We start from the raw sequence: 16,378 nt of genomic DNA on the forward strand, positions 1-16,378 counted from the left end.
AAAAAACAAGGTGAGAGAGCTAGAGAGTGAGAGCTAAGAGCACACACAGCTTTTGCAGAGGATCTGAATTAGATTGCCAGTATCTGTGTCTGGCAGCTTACAACTGCCTGTGACTTTAACTCCAGTGGATTTGATACCCTCTTCTGACCCTCTGCAGGTACACACATGCACACAGTACCTACACATGATACACATAAATCAAAATAAATACATTTTTAAAGAGCAAGATCAGGGCCACTGGCACATGCCTTTAATCCCAGAACTCAGGAGGCAGAGGCAGGTGGATCTCCATAAGTTCCAGGCCAGCCTGTTTTACATGGTTATTTCCAGGACAGCTGATGAATGGTGTAGCTTTTTGTCTTTTGGGTTTTTTTGTTGTTGTTGTTGTTGTTGTTTGTTTTGTTTTTGGGTTTTTTTGAGACAGGGTCTTGGCTGTCCTGGACTCACTTTGTAGACCAGGCTGGCCTCGAACTCACAGCGATCCGCCCGCCTCTGCCTCCCGAGTGCTGGGATTAAAGGCATGTGCCACCACGCCTGGCTCTCGTGGGTTCTTCTAACTGCCTCCTAACAGTATCTTCTCTGCTCAGCTCAGCTTCTGGCCCAACTATTCTCTTTTCACTCTGCTCAATCTCTCTCCTGTGTCAGCTGCCTTCTCTTCTCTCACCCTATTTTATTTCCTCTCTCCCTGCATTTTACTCAGTCTCTCTCAGCTTCTGCTGGCTTTTTGTTTTTAATTATTTTATTTTCATTTTAATTTATGTGCATGGGTGTGAGGGTGTCACATCTTGGAGTTACAGACAGTTGTGAGCTGCCATGTAGGTGCTGGGAATTGACCCCGGGTTCTTGGAAAGGGCAGACAGTGCTCTTAACCACTGCGCCATCTCTCCAGCCCCCCCTGCTGGCTTTTTATATCCTTTCCTGTTCTCAGAAATCCTGGAGGCAACTGACACTGATGGTCATAGGGTCAAGCAGTTCTAACAGCTAAGAATTCCCAAAGGGCCAGTTGACTAGCAACTGGAGATCCTTTAAAAGGTCAGGCACACAAGATAAATAACACGTTTCCTGCCATTTGTTTTAGCTACTAATTATGCGATTTTGAAGCTGCCCTGGATGTTCCCTGTAGCTATGCTGATGTTGTAAGTTCTGTTTCTCCAATCTTTCCAGTATCTTCCAGGGTTCTCAGGTATCTGATGTGATCATTCTGTTGATATCTGAGGAACACATCCATAACTGAGATAAGACTCTAACAGCGATGCTTCTCTTTGCTGTAACTTGGGTACCGCTTCCGGAACCTTTTATACTCCTGGACTGTATCTTATCTTCTAGCACCTGTGTTGTGGAGCTCCTCATTGAAGTCTCTTCTTGTCTGCTTACAGACTGTGAACCTTTGACCCCTGAGCCCCGACTTGGGCATTCAGCATATGGTATTCAGCATAATCTGTTTTAAAGTCCTGCTCAGAGGCCTGTTGTTATGCATTGTGGGTGGCTATATAATGCAGGAGACAGAAGTCCTCTCATAGGCCGGTCAATTATAGGTGAGGAATGTTTCTTGTCCAGGCATTTCTGGCTGGCAGGGGAAGGCAGTGGTTGGTCTAGCTCTTTTCTTTGCTCTTTTTGGGTCAGTGGTCAAGGTTTTCAAATGATCTCTCTTGTTCAGCTCTGAGCTTTACTGGTTTTGGTGGTATTCACAGCTTTTTGTTTCCTGTGGAAATGTAAACAAAGCTACATTCCTCACACCAAGCATTCGCCGACTTCCATTCTAGTGTTAGTATGTTCTTATAGCATACAGTCTGCTTTAACTCCGCAGTTCTTTCTGTAACCCAGTGTCTCTCAGCTGCTGTTGTTCCTTTCTGGTTAATGTTCAGAAGACTAGAGAGTTTCTCTGAGAGTTCTAACTTTTCTCACTCGGTTACTTCCAGCTTCTCCATTAGTTCTGTTTTTCAATGACCTCCCTGACTTCCATTGGCTCAGATAGGAAAGTTCTGTCATCAGCAAAGCCAGAATTCTTACCCTTCTGCACCACCGACTTCCTCTTTGAAAATGGAGCTCTTAGGTCAGAGCTTTAAGTTTACTTTCATATTCCAACGCTGTTTAGTTTTGGCCGTCTTCTAAGTTGTCTTTTACCTTGAGAAGGCAAGCATATTCCTGTCTTAGCTCTTGATAGTAGCTTCACGTTTCTCTCTCTCTCTCTCTTTGTTTTCTTGTTGTTGTTTTGTTTTTGTTTTTCAAGACAGAGTCTCTCTGTTTGGCCTTGGTTGTCCTGGACTCACTTTTGTAGACCATGCTGGACTCAAACTCATAGCGATCCTCCTGCCTCTGCCTCCCAATTGCTGGGATTAAAGGTTTGCGCTACCATGCCCAGCTCAAATTTCTTTTCAGCAAACAAAAATGCCCTCTTTTGCTTTCCAATCTCTTCATTTGGATGAATATATTGCTGCCTGAGGTTCTTCTTTTCCTTTGTAAGTATATCTATTTCTTTTTGCCACTACAGTCTTCTGATTTGCATATGCTAGTATTTATGGCAATTAATCTTTCTTCTTGGTACAAACAAGTGTAAAATAAATTTTTTTTTTCTCAAGATAGGGTTTGTCTGTGTAGTCCTGGCTGTTCTGGACTCCCTGTATAGACCAGGCTGGCTTTCAACTCACAAAGATCTGCCTGTCTCTGCCTCTCAGAGTGCTGGGGTTACAGGATATGCCACCATGTAGGCAAGTGTAAATTTTAAACATTTTCTCATCTTGAAGAATGCTATATTCTTTGTTTCAAGTTGAAAAAGAGATCATCCTCTTTTTCCTTCAGTATTTTCTCCAATAGTTAAGTTTTAAGTTGCAACTCCTGAACTTGCTGTTCAAGGTTCCTTTTCCTTTTCTTCTTATCTGAGGATTTCAATTTCTTTTTGAAGTTCATTGATTTGAAGAGTCATTTCTTCTGATTTTGAATTAACAAGTTAGTCCTGAAAATCTCTTAGCTTTGAAATGTCCAAAGTTAACTGATTGTGCTGCATTCACAAGCGTCTGTTTCATAGTGCATGAATTCCGTCTTCCTACTCAACAATGAAGGCCGTCTGTCTGCTGCTTGTAGTGAGTGCTGAGATTATCTTTACGTTTTTCCATATTTATTCAATGTCCAGCTTCTAAATCTTCTTTTAGTTTGGAAAGTTCTTCCTCATGACTGAAGAGGAGCTGTGTTCTCAGCCTCTCCAACTAGGCTTCCAGGGATTCCACCATTCTGTCTAGTACAGCATTTTTTTCCTTCTCTTTTTCTAGCATTTCAAGTTTTATCTTATAGTTTATAACCTCTTCTTTTGAGACAGGGTCTCTCTGTGCAGCCTTGGCTGTCCTGGACTCACCTTGTAGGCCAGGCTGGCCTCGAACTCACAGATCCACCTGCCTCTGCCTCCCACATGCTGGGATTAAAGGCGTGCACCACCACTGCCCTACTGCTCTCCTTTGTGCTTTAACTCAAGTTCCTTTCTGGATTCAGAGGCGGCAGCAATCTCAGCTTTCAAGTTTTCTACTATGCTAAGGGACTTGCATGTGTCACTCAGTTTACTTTCTTGTTCAGCTACTGTTTGTCGAGCTTTCCGAACCTGGCCTCTTAAAAAACTTAATTCTTCTAAAAGATCTTTTAAAATTGACTCTGTAGCTCTGACTTTTCTCCTGAAACCACCCCAAGCTCTTTCTTCTTTGAGTTTTTCCTTTTGAGACCGAGTATGTTGTAATTGTATATTCAGTTCGTGTATTGCCACATTCGTTGACTTTAACTGATCTTCACTGACTGTAATATTAAAAAAAGACTTACTGTGCTCTCCATGTCTCCCTCGGACTGGGATTTAAGCTCCTCCATCTGAGACGCATGCACGTTCTGCTTCCCATCCAGCCCTGCTTTGGAGCAGCTCTAATTTCCATTGTGTTTTTTGCTCCATTCCTTGCACTGTGCCAGTTTCCAGCTGACTATCTTTAAGATTTCTCTTCTGAAGTTATTCAACTGTCCCCATTAACTGCGTAATTTCCTCAGAACACTTTTGTTCATTTTGCTGAGAGTTGGACAGTTCGAGTTTCATGCTTTTGATTTTCTTGTTCCTTTCTGCAACCTGTTCTTGTAAGTCTCCTAATAATTTATCAGCAGTTACTTTATTCGTTAGCTCAGCAGTTTTTTCTCTTCTAGTAGTCTTGATTTCAATGCTTCAATGTTTTCCTGTCTTTCTTTCTTTCCTTCTTTCTTTCTTTTTTTTTTTTCTTCCTTTCTTTCTATTTTTTGGTATTTCGAGACAGGGTCTCTCAACCTTGGCTGTCCTGGACTCACCTTGTAGACCAGGCTGGCCTCGAACTTTGCAATTTGCATATTGAAGTTCTCCTTTTCCTGATACTCTTGGTCTCGTCCATCCAGCTGTTGCTGCTGAGTCAGGGTCTGTTGTTTGGCTGCAGTAGATCTGCAGCAGTGCTACTGTCAATGCTGTAAGTGCTGAAATTAAATCTGTGAGTTATGACTTTATTCTGTCAGCTATAAACATTCTCTCACTGTCTCATCCTTTTCTCTTGTTGTTTGCTGAAAGCTAGCACTGAGCTGAGTTATAATGCCGTCTCTTTCTCTCATGGAACTTCACATTCCCGTAGCTGCTCCACCCTGCGGTCCTCAAGGTCGTCCTCATTTCTTCCAGTTCTTGCGTTAGTTCTTCAACATCATGTTGTTTCTTAATCAACTCATTTTCCATCATCTCAAGACCCGTCTGACTGGACTGAGCTCTTTGTTCAAAATAAGAGTCATCGGTGCCAAATTCTTCTTCCCTTAAAAAATATATAGGCAGCCGGGTGTGGTGGTGCACGTCTTTAATCCCAGCACTCAGAGGCAGAGGCAGGCAGATCACCTGGTCTACAAATCGAGTCTAGGACAGCCAAGGCTACACAGAGAAACCCTGTCTCAAAAAACAAAAAAGAAATATATAGGCTGAGCTACAGTCATCTACTGTGGTAGAAATTTCACTTTGAGGTTCAACACAGAAGACCTGACCATACTTACCCACTGGGAGAGCTCTCTCTCTGATTAAATCAGGATTCTGTGCTGATTCCACCACGGAGAAAAACCGTATGTATATCTCTTCACCCTGTTGACCAATATTTAAGCTGTATACATCTTATTTACAGCTTGAGGTTTTTTTTCTTCTGCTGCTCCTTGAGATTCTGCTCATCATATTGAGCTTTTCTTTGTTGAAACCAAGCAAATTTCGTCTTGCTAGCTTTCAGCTTCCTTGTCCTTCTTGGCATCTGCAGGGTAGGTGTTGGAGAGGAAAGATGTGTCCAGACAGAGGCGGATAGAGTCCTCCATTACTTGGGACACACTAAGCATTCACCAGCAACTTGCGCCAGGCAGAATGGGGCTCCTCCATCACCGAGGCCCTCTTCGTCTCTATATAAACACACAGCTGTAAGTTCAAGGCCGTCTGGCTTACGTAGTTCAGGACGGCTGTGAACGTCTCTTGGGGAGCAGCATTAGAGGCCGATCTTTGGTCTCTTGATACACATGCTCTTGTGCACACTCTTACAACACATTCCCAAGTGTGCACGCACACTTATACACTTACAAACAGATGTGGTAAAGTGCTTTTGAGATTTATTTCACTTCAAGTGATATTTAAAGTCTCAGCAGAAGTGAATTGGGGATTTAAAGCTTGGGTTTAAAGAGCATGATGTAGGTTTTTTTGTTTGTTTGTTTTTTCCTTTTCTGAAATACCAAGATTAAACAAGATCATAGAGACTTATAAGTTAAAAGTTATAAAACTGAGTGTTTTAGAACCATCATATAGTCAGGGCATTTCAGTAGAGTTATCACTAGAGTCTCTGAGCTTGGCAGCTACCAAAAGAAACAGCAGTTTATGCCTAAATTGTCATTTAAATGCAATTTATACTTGTCTTCCTTTCTTGTCCTATCTCCCACAGACAATCTACCTCCTCCTTTTAAAAAACAAATTAAAGGAACACACTCATGCTTATAAGGTTGTCTAAATCTTTCTGTGAGCATAAGCTTGTAGTCTAACAGACATTCCCTATATTTATATGTCTGTTCTTTCACATAATCTGGTCTTTTGCTTTTCTGTGTACAATGTTTTCTTTAGTATGTTTAGAACTTTTTATGTGTGTTATGGAATTAAAGTCACTAGACATATTATATTTAGTCATTAAGTAAATAGTTACTTAGTGCTGCTTTGCAAGGCCATGAGCTGGGACTAGGAATGTTTAAATGATTACAAAATCACTTTTTCCAAAGTTTCAAGCAAGTTAGATGTGTACATGTGATAAATGCTAAATTTTTAAGAGTCATTTTGGAAACATTTCAGAAGTCTTTTTGCAAACATTTTAAACTTTTCTAAAAAAAAAAGATTTTCCAAAGAGGTAGGTGTGTGTGTGTGTGTGTGTGTGTGTGTGTGAAATCTTAGATGGAAATTTATTACCACTTTTATAAGAGAAATTCTTTAGGCTATTCTGATTTGCATTTGACTATTAGGACAGTTTTAATTTTATATTGTTAATTTTAGTCCCTTCCAGATATGCAGCATATTCAGGAAGAAAACTTATCCTCCCCACCGTTGGGTCCTCCTAACTATCTACAGGTGTCCAAAGATTCTGCCAGTAACAGTAGCAAGAACTCTTCTTGTGACACGGATGATTTTGTTTTGGTTCCACACAACATCGCTTCAGACCATTCATGTGAGAATCTTTTCTACTTGTACACATTATATTTTTTAACTTACTAAATTTAAACCTCTATATTAGAACTGTAGGGCACCTTACGAATGGGTATTTATTTAGTTGTTATAAATCTGAGAATTATAACTTACTTTTCTAAAATATGCTTAGTGATTTTCTATACCGTAGTATTTTTGAATTCTAAAGGTAATGAAAATGTTTTTTTAAAAATCTCAAATTATATTTACATCCAAACAGAAAAAAAAAATAGAAAAAAAAAACCCAAAACAGCAGAATGAGCAAGTATCTTTAAAGAAATGATGTAAAGGAAACATTCATTTGAGAGAAAAAAATGTAAAAGTCAGAGGAGTTTGATGTTGTTGTTGTTTGTTTTGCTTTGTTTTTTGGTCTGAGAGAGGATTCTCCCATGCTGACATCAGACTTGACATCTCCCTGTGTCAGCCTCTTGAGTCCTGGGGTTATACTTAGCTTTAGATCTGTAGGATGTCAATTCAGGAGAGAATCCAGGTGAAGCAAACTAGCCAGGGCTGTGCAGAATGGTGAAGAGGACCAGAAAAGCCACAGAAAAGAGAAGGCAGGCAGAGCTGCTGACAGCACGCAGCCTTGATGTGTCTGTGAAGGGACTAAGGTCAGGGGAACTAGGGATTTGGCACTGCCTGTGTAGGAGAGGCCTGCGTTAGGTCTACTTAGCTGCTTAGCTACTAGGTGTGGCTACCAGGCACTGTGCTTGCGCTTGCATTTGCATAGTTCCCAGCCTGAACAACTGGAAAAGGAAAACACGAAACACAACAAGTGTCTGTGTGCAGTTTAGTATCAGGGCTGTAAAAACTAGGAGTTACCTTTAAATATCATCCTGTAGTGTGGTGGTTTTATTTCTTTACTAGAAGTAATTAAAACTTTTTGTTGTTGTTGTTTTTGTTTTTTGAGACAGGGTTTCTCTGTGTAGCCTTGACTATCCTGGACTTGCTTTGTAGACCAGGCTGGCCTCGAACTCACAACAATCTGCCTGCCTCTGCCTCCCAAGTGCTGGGATTAAAGGCATGTGCCAGCACTGCCCAGCTGTAATTAAAACTTTTAAAGTTCGAGCTGGAGAGATGTCTTAGAGGTTATGTGCACTGATTGCTTTTCTGGAGTTCCTGAGTTCAATTCCCAGCAATCATATGGTGGCTCACAATCATCTGTAATGTGATCTGATGCCCTCTTCTGGCCTGTAGATGTACATGCAGGCAGATACTGTATACATAATAATAAATAAATCTTTTAAAAAACTTTTAAATTTACGAAATATTTCAAACAGATTTTTACTTCAAAAACTCAAGTCACCCACCATGTCATGCTGCTTCTGCATGTCAGTATTTTGCTTTATTTATTTTAAACTATTTTACTATAAAGATAGGAAAATGCAAGTACATATCAAGTCCCTTGGTGCTTCTCAGTCTTCTGAATATATATTCTTCCTATAAATATTTTGATCCTTCAGACTGTACCTGGATCCAAATAAAACATATTTTTGTCTTTTCTCTGTTGAAGTAAATGTTATACAGTCTTTTGATAGGTTTTTTAATTCCTTTTTTTTTATGTGCACCTGGATGCATGTCTAGTCATACAACTAGTCCTTTTTGTTTTGTTTTGTTCTGTTGTTGCTGCTGTTTGATTGTTGTAGCTGTCTTGGAACTCACTCTGTAGGCTGGCCTGGAACTCACAGAGATCCACCTGCCTCTGCCTCCCCAGTGCTGAGAATAAAGGTGTGTGCCACTGCCACTTGATTATGACTAGCTTATTTTTTTTTGTATTTAACTTCACCTGCAATTAATTTGTAGTTTGAATAAATGGAGGTATCTCTTTATGATATTATTATTTACTTAGTGGTTGTGAGCGATATGAATACTGGGAATAGAATCTGGGCCCTCTGAAAGAAAGGGAGGGAGGGAGGAAAGAAAGAGTGAATCTGACAACCTTTCAAACTGATCTTTCACAAAATCAGAAGTAGTGTAATTATAGAAAGACAACAGCTAAATTTCTCAAGTAATCCAGTTTCAATTGGTGTCATAATTAGGCTCCCTTTACCTTAATCTTTACACAGAAAGAGAGTTATAGGCAGTAATAGGGTTTCTCTGTGTAGTCCTAGCTATCCTGGAACTAGGCTTTGTAGACCAGCTGACCTCAACTCAGTTCCCTGCCTGCCTCTACCTCTCCAGTGCTGGGATTACAGGCATGCGCCACCGCACCTGGCTTAGCTGTATACTCTTACCTTTGATTCTTTGTGGCATTTTATAGTACAGTTTAACTCTGTCTTGGTATAAATATGCAGTCTTCAGCTTTCATTGTTAATGGTTCTTGCTATCTATAGTAAATTGGAGAGAAGACTGCTTCAACTGATCTTTCCTCTATATATTTTTAAATAAATTCTATGGCTATATTTAAGGTATAGAATATTTTGTATAGTTGGTATGCCTAATAAAATGGCTACCATAGTGAAACACAGTCATCTTCTCACAGTGACATCTCTTTCTCCATAACCTAAAAAGTTATAATCTGATCATTTATCAAAAGTTCTAAGTATATTTTGCTGTTATTTACTGTGTTCTAACATTTTTTGTTTGTTTGTTTTTAGATTTATTTATTATGTATACAATGTTCTGCCTGCATGTACACTTGCACACCAGAAGAGGGCACCAGATCTCATTATAGATGGTTATGAGCCACCATGTGGTTGCTGGGAATTGAACTCAGGACCTCTGGAAGAGCAGTCAGTGCCCTTAACCTCTGAGCCATCTCTCCAGCCCTATTCGTATTTTTCAAGACAGGGTTTCTCTATTTACCTCTATCTGTCCTAGAACCAGCTCTGTAGACCAGGCTTCTCTCAAACTCAGAAATCTGCCTGGCTGTTTGCCAAGTGCTGGATTAAGGCATGCACCATCATTCCCTACTTTAAGTTTTCCTTGGTTGTATTTTATTTATGCATGTATGTGTGCTTGTGGGTGTGAGAGGACAGCCTGAGGAAGTCAGTCTCTCCTCCCACCGTGTGGGCCTAGGGGTGGAACTCAGGTCCCCGGGCATGGTGGCTTACCTGTTAAGCCAGCCTATCACCCCACATCTTTTTTAAAACAGATTTTCAGATAACTTGTCTTTTGAGCCTGACTTTGTAAGGTATAGGAGTCTGATATTACTAGTTATTTGAAGACTTTTAGGGCCCTGTGATGTAAAGTGGTTGATTTCTGAGCTAATCATTCCATTTCCTTGCGTCAGGTAGATGACAAAGAAAATAATCTGACCCATCAGCTTTCTGATTTTGTTTTCTTTAGTTTTATTTTCCCCTTCCTCTCTCCCTCTTTTTTTTTTTTTTTTTTTTGGTTTTTCGAAACAGGATTTCTCTGTGTTGCCTTGGCTGTCCTGGACTTGCTTTGTAGACCAGGCTGTCCTCGAACTCACAGCGATCCACCTGCCTCTGCCTCCCAAGTGCTGGGATTAAAGGCGTGCGCCACCACGCCCGGCCTTTTTTTTTTTTTTGGGCAGATTCTCAAGAGGATTGTCCTACCTTCTTGAGTATGTGCATGCACATTGGAGAAGAGGGTTCAAGCATACAGCGCCAAGGCAAGCCCTAGCTTGTACGTTCTATGCTAGTAAGATTTTCTCTTCTTTTTGTCTGTGTAGGTCAGAGGACAACTCTATATAAATAGGACTTAAATATAATTACTAAAAGATGTTGGCAATTATTTTTAAAAATTATTTATTTATTACATATACAGTGCTCTGCCTGCACATCTGCAGGCCAGAGGAGGGCCTCAGATCACATTATAGATGAGTGTGAGCCAATATGTGGTTGCTGGGAATTGAACTCAGGGCCTCTGGAAGAGCAGTCAGTGTTCTTAACCGCTGAGCCATCTCTCCAGCCCTGGCAATCATTTTTTGTCTTTAGAGATGTTCAAGTTACTGAGGCCTAAAGCCACTTGAAATAACTTTCCACTCTGTGATATGTAACTAAATTCCTTGCTTCATAATACTTTTCGTTTTTAGGGATTACTTCTTATTTATTTCAATTTAATTTTTATAATTGCATATAGTTTCAAACTCAAAACTTAAAAAACAAAGTAAAAAAATTTTTTAAAGATTTATTTATTATGGATACAGTATTATTCTTGCAGGTCAGAAGAGGGCACCAGATCTCAGTATAGATGGTTGTGAGCTACCATATGGTTGCTGGGAATTGAATTAGGGAACTTTGAAAGAACAGTCGGTGCTCCTAACCTCTGAGCCATCTCTCCAGCCCAAAAAAACAAAGTAAAGTATTTTTAGATTTTATTTTTTAATTATTTGTATATGTTGGTGGGAGAAGGCTGTGTACATGACTGTATTGCCTGAGGAGACCTGACCAGAATATTGGATCCCCTGGATCTGGCCATTGTTAGCCTGATCAGTGGATGTGGGAACCAAGCTTGGGTCTGTAGAGGAATTTTATTTATTTATTTTTTTTTCGAGACAAGGTTTCTCTGTGTAGCCTTTGCCATCCTGGACTCACTTTGTAGACCAGACTGGCCTCGAACTCACAGCGATCCGCCTGCCTCTGCCTCTCGAGTGCTGGGATTAAAGGCGTGCGCCACCACGCCCGGCTCGTAGAGGAATTTTAATTTAGAGCATAGCTGCTCTCACAAGAAGTCACACCCAAAGATCTTCTAGGTCTTTGTGATCCAGCTGGAATACAAACATGCTTTTAATCCAGGACACAGACGCAAGCAGATTTGAGTTCAAGGTCAGCCTGGTATAGAGCAAGTTTTAGATAAAGAAAGCTTAAGTCCAGGCATAGTGGAACATGCCTTTTTAATTTTTTTTTTAATGTGCATTGGTATTTTCCACAAATGTATGTCTGTGTGAGTTCCCAGGAACTGGAGTTACAGACAGTTGTTAGCGGCCATGTGGGTACTGGGAATTGAAGGGGTCCTCTGGAAGAGCAGCCAGTGCTCTTAACCTCTAAGCCATATCTCCAGCCCCTGGAATGTGCCTTTAATTCCAAACAATGAAGGTAAAGTTAGTTTGTCGAAGGAAGCACCCATGTTTGAAAGTGATGTGTAATTGAGTGGCAGAAAAAGAAAATGACCAATCAAAGAAGATTTGACAAAAGTCAATCAAGTCAGAGGAGTGCATATATACCCAACTCAGGAGAAGAAAGAGGAAAGGGAAGCTACTTAAGGGGCAATGCAGTGGGTGCGGCGGGGGGGGGGGGGGGCAGGGGGGGGGGATGTTGAGAGAGGGAGGAGGCAGTTTTTACCTGGATAGTAATAGAGACAAGTTGCAGAGAGAGAGAGAACTTGGGTGACGACCGAAGAAGCCAAAGAGGGAGCCAGGAGATTAGAGCAGATGCTGGAGTTAGTTTGAGGCCAAGCAGAGCAATTTAGAGGCCAGCAGAGAAGCCAGACTGAGTAAATCAGCTGAAAGAGGCTTTTGAGTCAAAACAGCTGAGTTGAGCCACCCAGCCCAGGACTCAGTAAGAACAAGAGTCAGCATATTCATCAGTAAGTCTCAAAGGCTAAAAACATTCTAGGCCTAGGTTAGATTGTTTGGAGGTTAGCAGACAGAGGAAGTAAGCCTCTGTCCGGGACAACAATTAGAGCAGGCAAATAACAATTCCTTTTACATGGGTCCTCTTGAAGAGCAGTAGATATTTTTAAAAAGATGTATTTATTTATGTATACAGTATCTTGCCTACATGTTCACTAGCACGCCAGAAGAAGGCACCAGATATCTTTATAGATGGTTGTGAGCCACCGTGTGGTTGCTGGCAATTGAACTCAGGACCTTTGGAAGAGCAGCCAAAACTCTTAAACTTGAGCCATCTCTCCAGCCCAATTTATTTTTTTTAAGATTTACTTATTTAAAGTATATGAGTGTTCTTGCCGGGCATGATGGCACACAGCTTTAATCCCAGCACTCGGGAGGTAGAAGGCTGGCGGATTAATGTGAGTTCGAGGCCAGCCTGGTCTACAAAGTGAGTCCAGGACAGCCAAGGCAACACAGAGAGGCCCGGTCTCGAAAAACCAAAATACAACACAAAGTATATGAGTACTCTATCCGCGTGTACACTTGCAAATCAGAGGAGTGCATCAGATTCCATTATAGATGGTTATGAGCTACCATGTGGTTACCGGGAACTGAACTCCGGACCTTTGGAAGAGTAGCCAGTGCTCTTAACCACCGAGCCATCTCTCCAGCCTCAAGTGTACATTCCTGCCTCTCCTTCCAGTGTCTTTATTTCCACACTGGGTCTATTCGTGTTTTTAAAGTAGGCTCAAGTCTTACTCCACTACTCTTTGTCCATTGCCTTCATTTAGTTTCCCTTGTCCTCCTTACCACTACCTGACATTGTTATCTTAGGTTCTTTCACTTTTAGGATTTATGTTCATGAGAGTTGGACATGAGATGCGCCCCCAAAAATGCAGTACTTGCTTTCCTCTCAGGGTCATTCATAGAAGTTTTTGTAACTTTCCCTCTTTTTTTGCATATATATAATATATATATTATATATATAGTGTGTGTGTTATTGGATATATATTAGACAAGGAGCATGTGGGGAGAAGGAAAGGGGGAGGGGAGGGAGAGGGAGAGAGAGAGAGAGAGAGAGAGAGAGAGAGAGAGAGAGAGAAACAGAGGAAGAGAGAAAGAGGTATAGTCTTGGCTCTCCTGGAACTTACTCTATAAACCAGGCTGGCCTCAAACTCAGAAAGATCCACCTGCCTCTGCCTCCCGAGTGCTGGGATTAGAGGCGTTCACCACCACACTGACTGGTTTATTTTTAAAAATATATTATTTAGTCAACTGTTATTTAAGATCACATAGACTGACATAGGATATTGTGATGGAGTGAATATAACAGTGACAGACCCCTGAGTTCTGAACTGTGTAGAATTACTATATACAAGACAGAAGAGATGAAGATGGTGTGTGGTATCTGCTACTATATTCAAAAGAACAATGTCTTATTCAACAAGCTATTCAAAAGCTGACAGGTGTTATACAAGAGAATGAATGCGCCAACATTCTGTTGAGCTACACTTTGTTTTATAACCAGCTTTGGTATAATGTGATGTATATATCTTGTGCAAAGTTGTGTGGTAAAAGTCACTAAGTCATTGAAGGAATCTGCCCCAAAAGCCAACACTGCAAATACAAGCTCAGCACAGTGTAGTACACCTGAAGTCCCAGGTGCAGGTGGAAGGAAAGTCAGGGCCGGTCATGATTTGAGAGGGATCCTTGAGTCTGTGACTTTCAACTTTCTGGGCAACATAATGAAACACACCTCAGCAACAAACAAGATTCACACACATAACATACAAAATTAACACGCACACATACACACACAGAGAGACTAGGAAAGGAAAAGGAAATCACAGAGCACTTGGACAAAATGATATTGGAAAAGTAGTTCTCAACACTTCTCAATGATCTATGAAAAGCAACCTGATAAAAACAATAGCATGATTTTTGTACATGGTAAATAGTAGAGGATAAATAAGCATAGCAGCATGTCTGGAACATTAACTCAAAAACAGATATGGGTTTCTGTGCCCAGCCACTGCCTACAGACACCCAGACAAGAGGGTCTTTCCCAGCCTGCAGTTCAGATTCAGCCAAGAGAAATTAGTTCTTACAACTTTGAGAGGTAGATTTATCTAAAGCCAGAGAGGAGAAAGGTGAGATCAGAAAGCTGGGCATAGGGCACACTTATTAATCCTAGCACTTGGGAGGTACATCTGCAGAAGGATCTCTGTAGATAAAGATCCTATTTATAAACAAACAAACAAACAAAGCTGTAGGTTTACTTATGAAGGGAATGAGTGGGTGAGCCTGTCTTACAGGATTTGATTTGTGAATCCTGACACTGAATTTAAAATAAAAATAAAAAAAAGCCAACTTTTTTTCTTGTTGTTTGGCTCAGCCCTAGCACACACCATTAATCCAAGAACATTTTGTTTATTGTAAACAGGTGTTTGTGGTAGGGGTCAGCCCTAGTACACACCTTTTATCCAAGAGCTTTATGTAAACAGTGTTAAATGAAATTAACCCCAGGTCAAGAAGCAGAAAAACAACTGATTGACAGGAAGTGGACATAAGTAAACAAAGGAAGGAGGGATATTGAGTTGAAGGACATTTAAGACAGCCTGAAGAGGGAGAAGAAGCTGTTTTCTTCTGGGGTGTGAGCTGAGTAAGAAGGTCACCCAGCTGCTTTCTCCAAGCCAGCAAGTTTTCACCCCTCCATCTGGCTCCTGAGTCTTCATTGGTAAAATCAAATGATTGGGGGTTTGCTTTTTTTTTTTTTTTAAACAAGCTGTATTTCTAGCTAGGTGTAGTTTTCTGTGTTTACTTGTTTCTCACGGTAGAAATTTAAGCATTAAGAATTAGCCAAGCATGGTGGCACACATCTTTAATCCTAGTACTTGGGAGGCAGAAGCAGGCAGATACTTATGAGCCTGAGGCAAGACTGGTTTACATAGACTTTTCCAGGACAATCAGATGTAGAGACCATGTATCAAGAAACTAGAACAGCAGAGGCCAGTCTGGTTTACAACAAAGGTAGTCTAGGATAGCCAAAGCTGTACAGAGAAACCCTGTCTGGGGGTGGGGGAGGGGAAGAAACTAAAACAAACAACTCTCCCTTCAACACTCCCCCAAGTGGGGGGTAAGTATTCAAATTATTTCTAAATCATCATGTTGGAAAGAGATTTTTATTCTTTAAAACATGTGATATCATGGGATTGATTATTTCCTTCTCCTCAGATGATATGCCGATGGGGACCGCTGCCAAACGTGCTTCAAATGAATTCTTCATGTGTGGAGGGTATGTCTGTTCATTTCACCAGAAGAGTTTTCATGTTGGGGCTGGGGAGGTGTTCAGTTGTAGAATGCCTTTCTAGCATGCACAGAGCTGTAGGTTCCACCGCAGGACTACGTAAATGAGTACTTTGTGCCATTGTAATCTCAGCACTTAGAAGATGGAGGCAGGATGAGCAGAAGTTCAAGTTTAATTTAAATAAGATTTTTGCTTCTTTGTTATTTTTGTGACTATTACGTTTGTTATTGATTTGATTTTTGTTTCACATTTTTTGTTTTGTTTTGTTTTTGTTTTTCGAGACAGGGTTTCTCTGTGTAGCCTTGGCTGTCCTGGACTCACTTTGTAGACCAGGCTGGCCTCGAACTCACAGCGATCTGCCTGCCTCTGCCCCCTAAGTGCTGGGATTAAAGGCGTGCGCCACCACTGACTGGCTTTGCTTCACAATTTATACATGCATGCATTCACATGTATAACATGCATACATATTATTTTGGGCTTTGGTTTGTTGTTCATTGTTTTGAGTACCTAGAATGTCAAGAATGCTACATAAACACTTTTGTTTTGGTGTTTGAGACAGGATTTTTCTGTGTAGCCTTGGTTGGTCTGGACACTCTTTGTAGACCGATCTGGCCTGGAATTCACAGAGATCTGCCTACCTCTGCCTCCGAGTGCCACCACACCTGGCTTATATAAACACTGTTACTGGCCTGTATGCCCAGCCAGTTCCTAGGCTTTTTTTATTTTTTTTCATTTTGAGATAGCATTTTGATAAGTTACCTAGGCTGGCCTTGAACTCCTGGAAGCCTAAGCTGACTTTGAACTTGTAGTTCTCCTGTTTTAGTTTCTTGAG

At 40.9% G+C, this 16,378-nt stretch overlaps 1 protein-coding gene and 1 long non-coding RNA gene across 4 annotated transcripts in view; one reads left to right on the plus strand and one right to left on the minus strand.

The window, feature by feature from the left end:
• The window catches only part of ULK2 (unc-51 like autophagy activating kinase 2), an 83,224-nt gene that overhangs the window by 34,612 nt on the left and 32,234 nt on the right, over nt 1–16,378 (plus strand). For all 3 annotated transcript variants that reach the window (XM_084760870.1, XM_084760871.1, XM_084760872.1), the window contains exons 13-14: nt 6,533–6,704; nt 15,474–15,534. In XM_084760870.1, the coding sequence (XP_084616996.1) occupies nt 6,533–6,704; nt 15,474–15,534 (233 nt within the window). The remainder of the gene's footprint in view (nt 1–6,532; nt 6,705–15,473; nt 15,535–16,378) is intronic.
• Nucleotides 1–16,378, minus strand: part of LOC311585569 — a 138,797-nt gene that overhangs the window by 32,669 nt on the left and 89,750 nt on the right. The window lies entirely within an intron of this gene.

Source organism: Acomys minous, assembly GCF_964271855.1.
Source record: "Acomys minous genome assembly, chromosome: 16".
NCBI classification, from domain to species: domain Eukaryota; kingdom Metazoa; phylum Chordata; class Mammalia; order Rodentia; family Muridae; genus Acomys; species Acomys minous.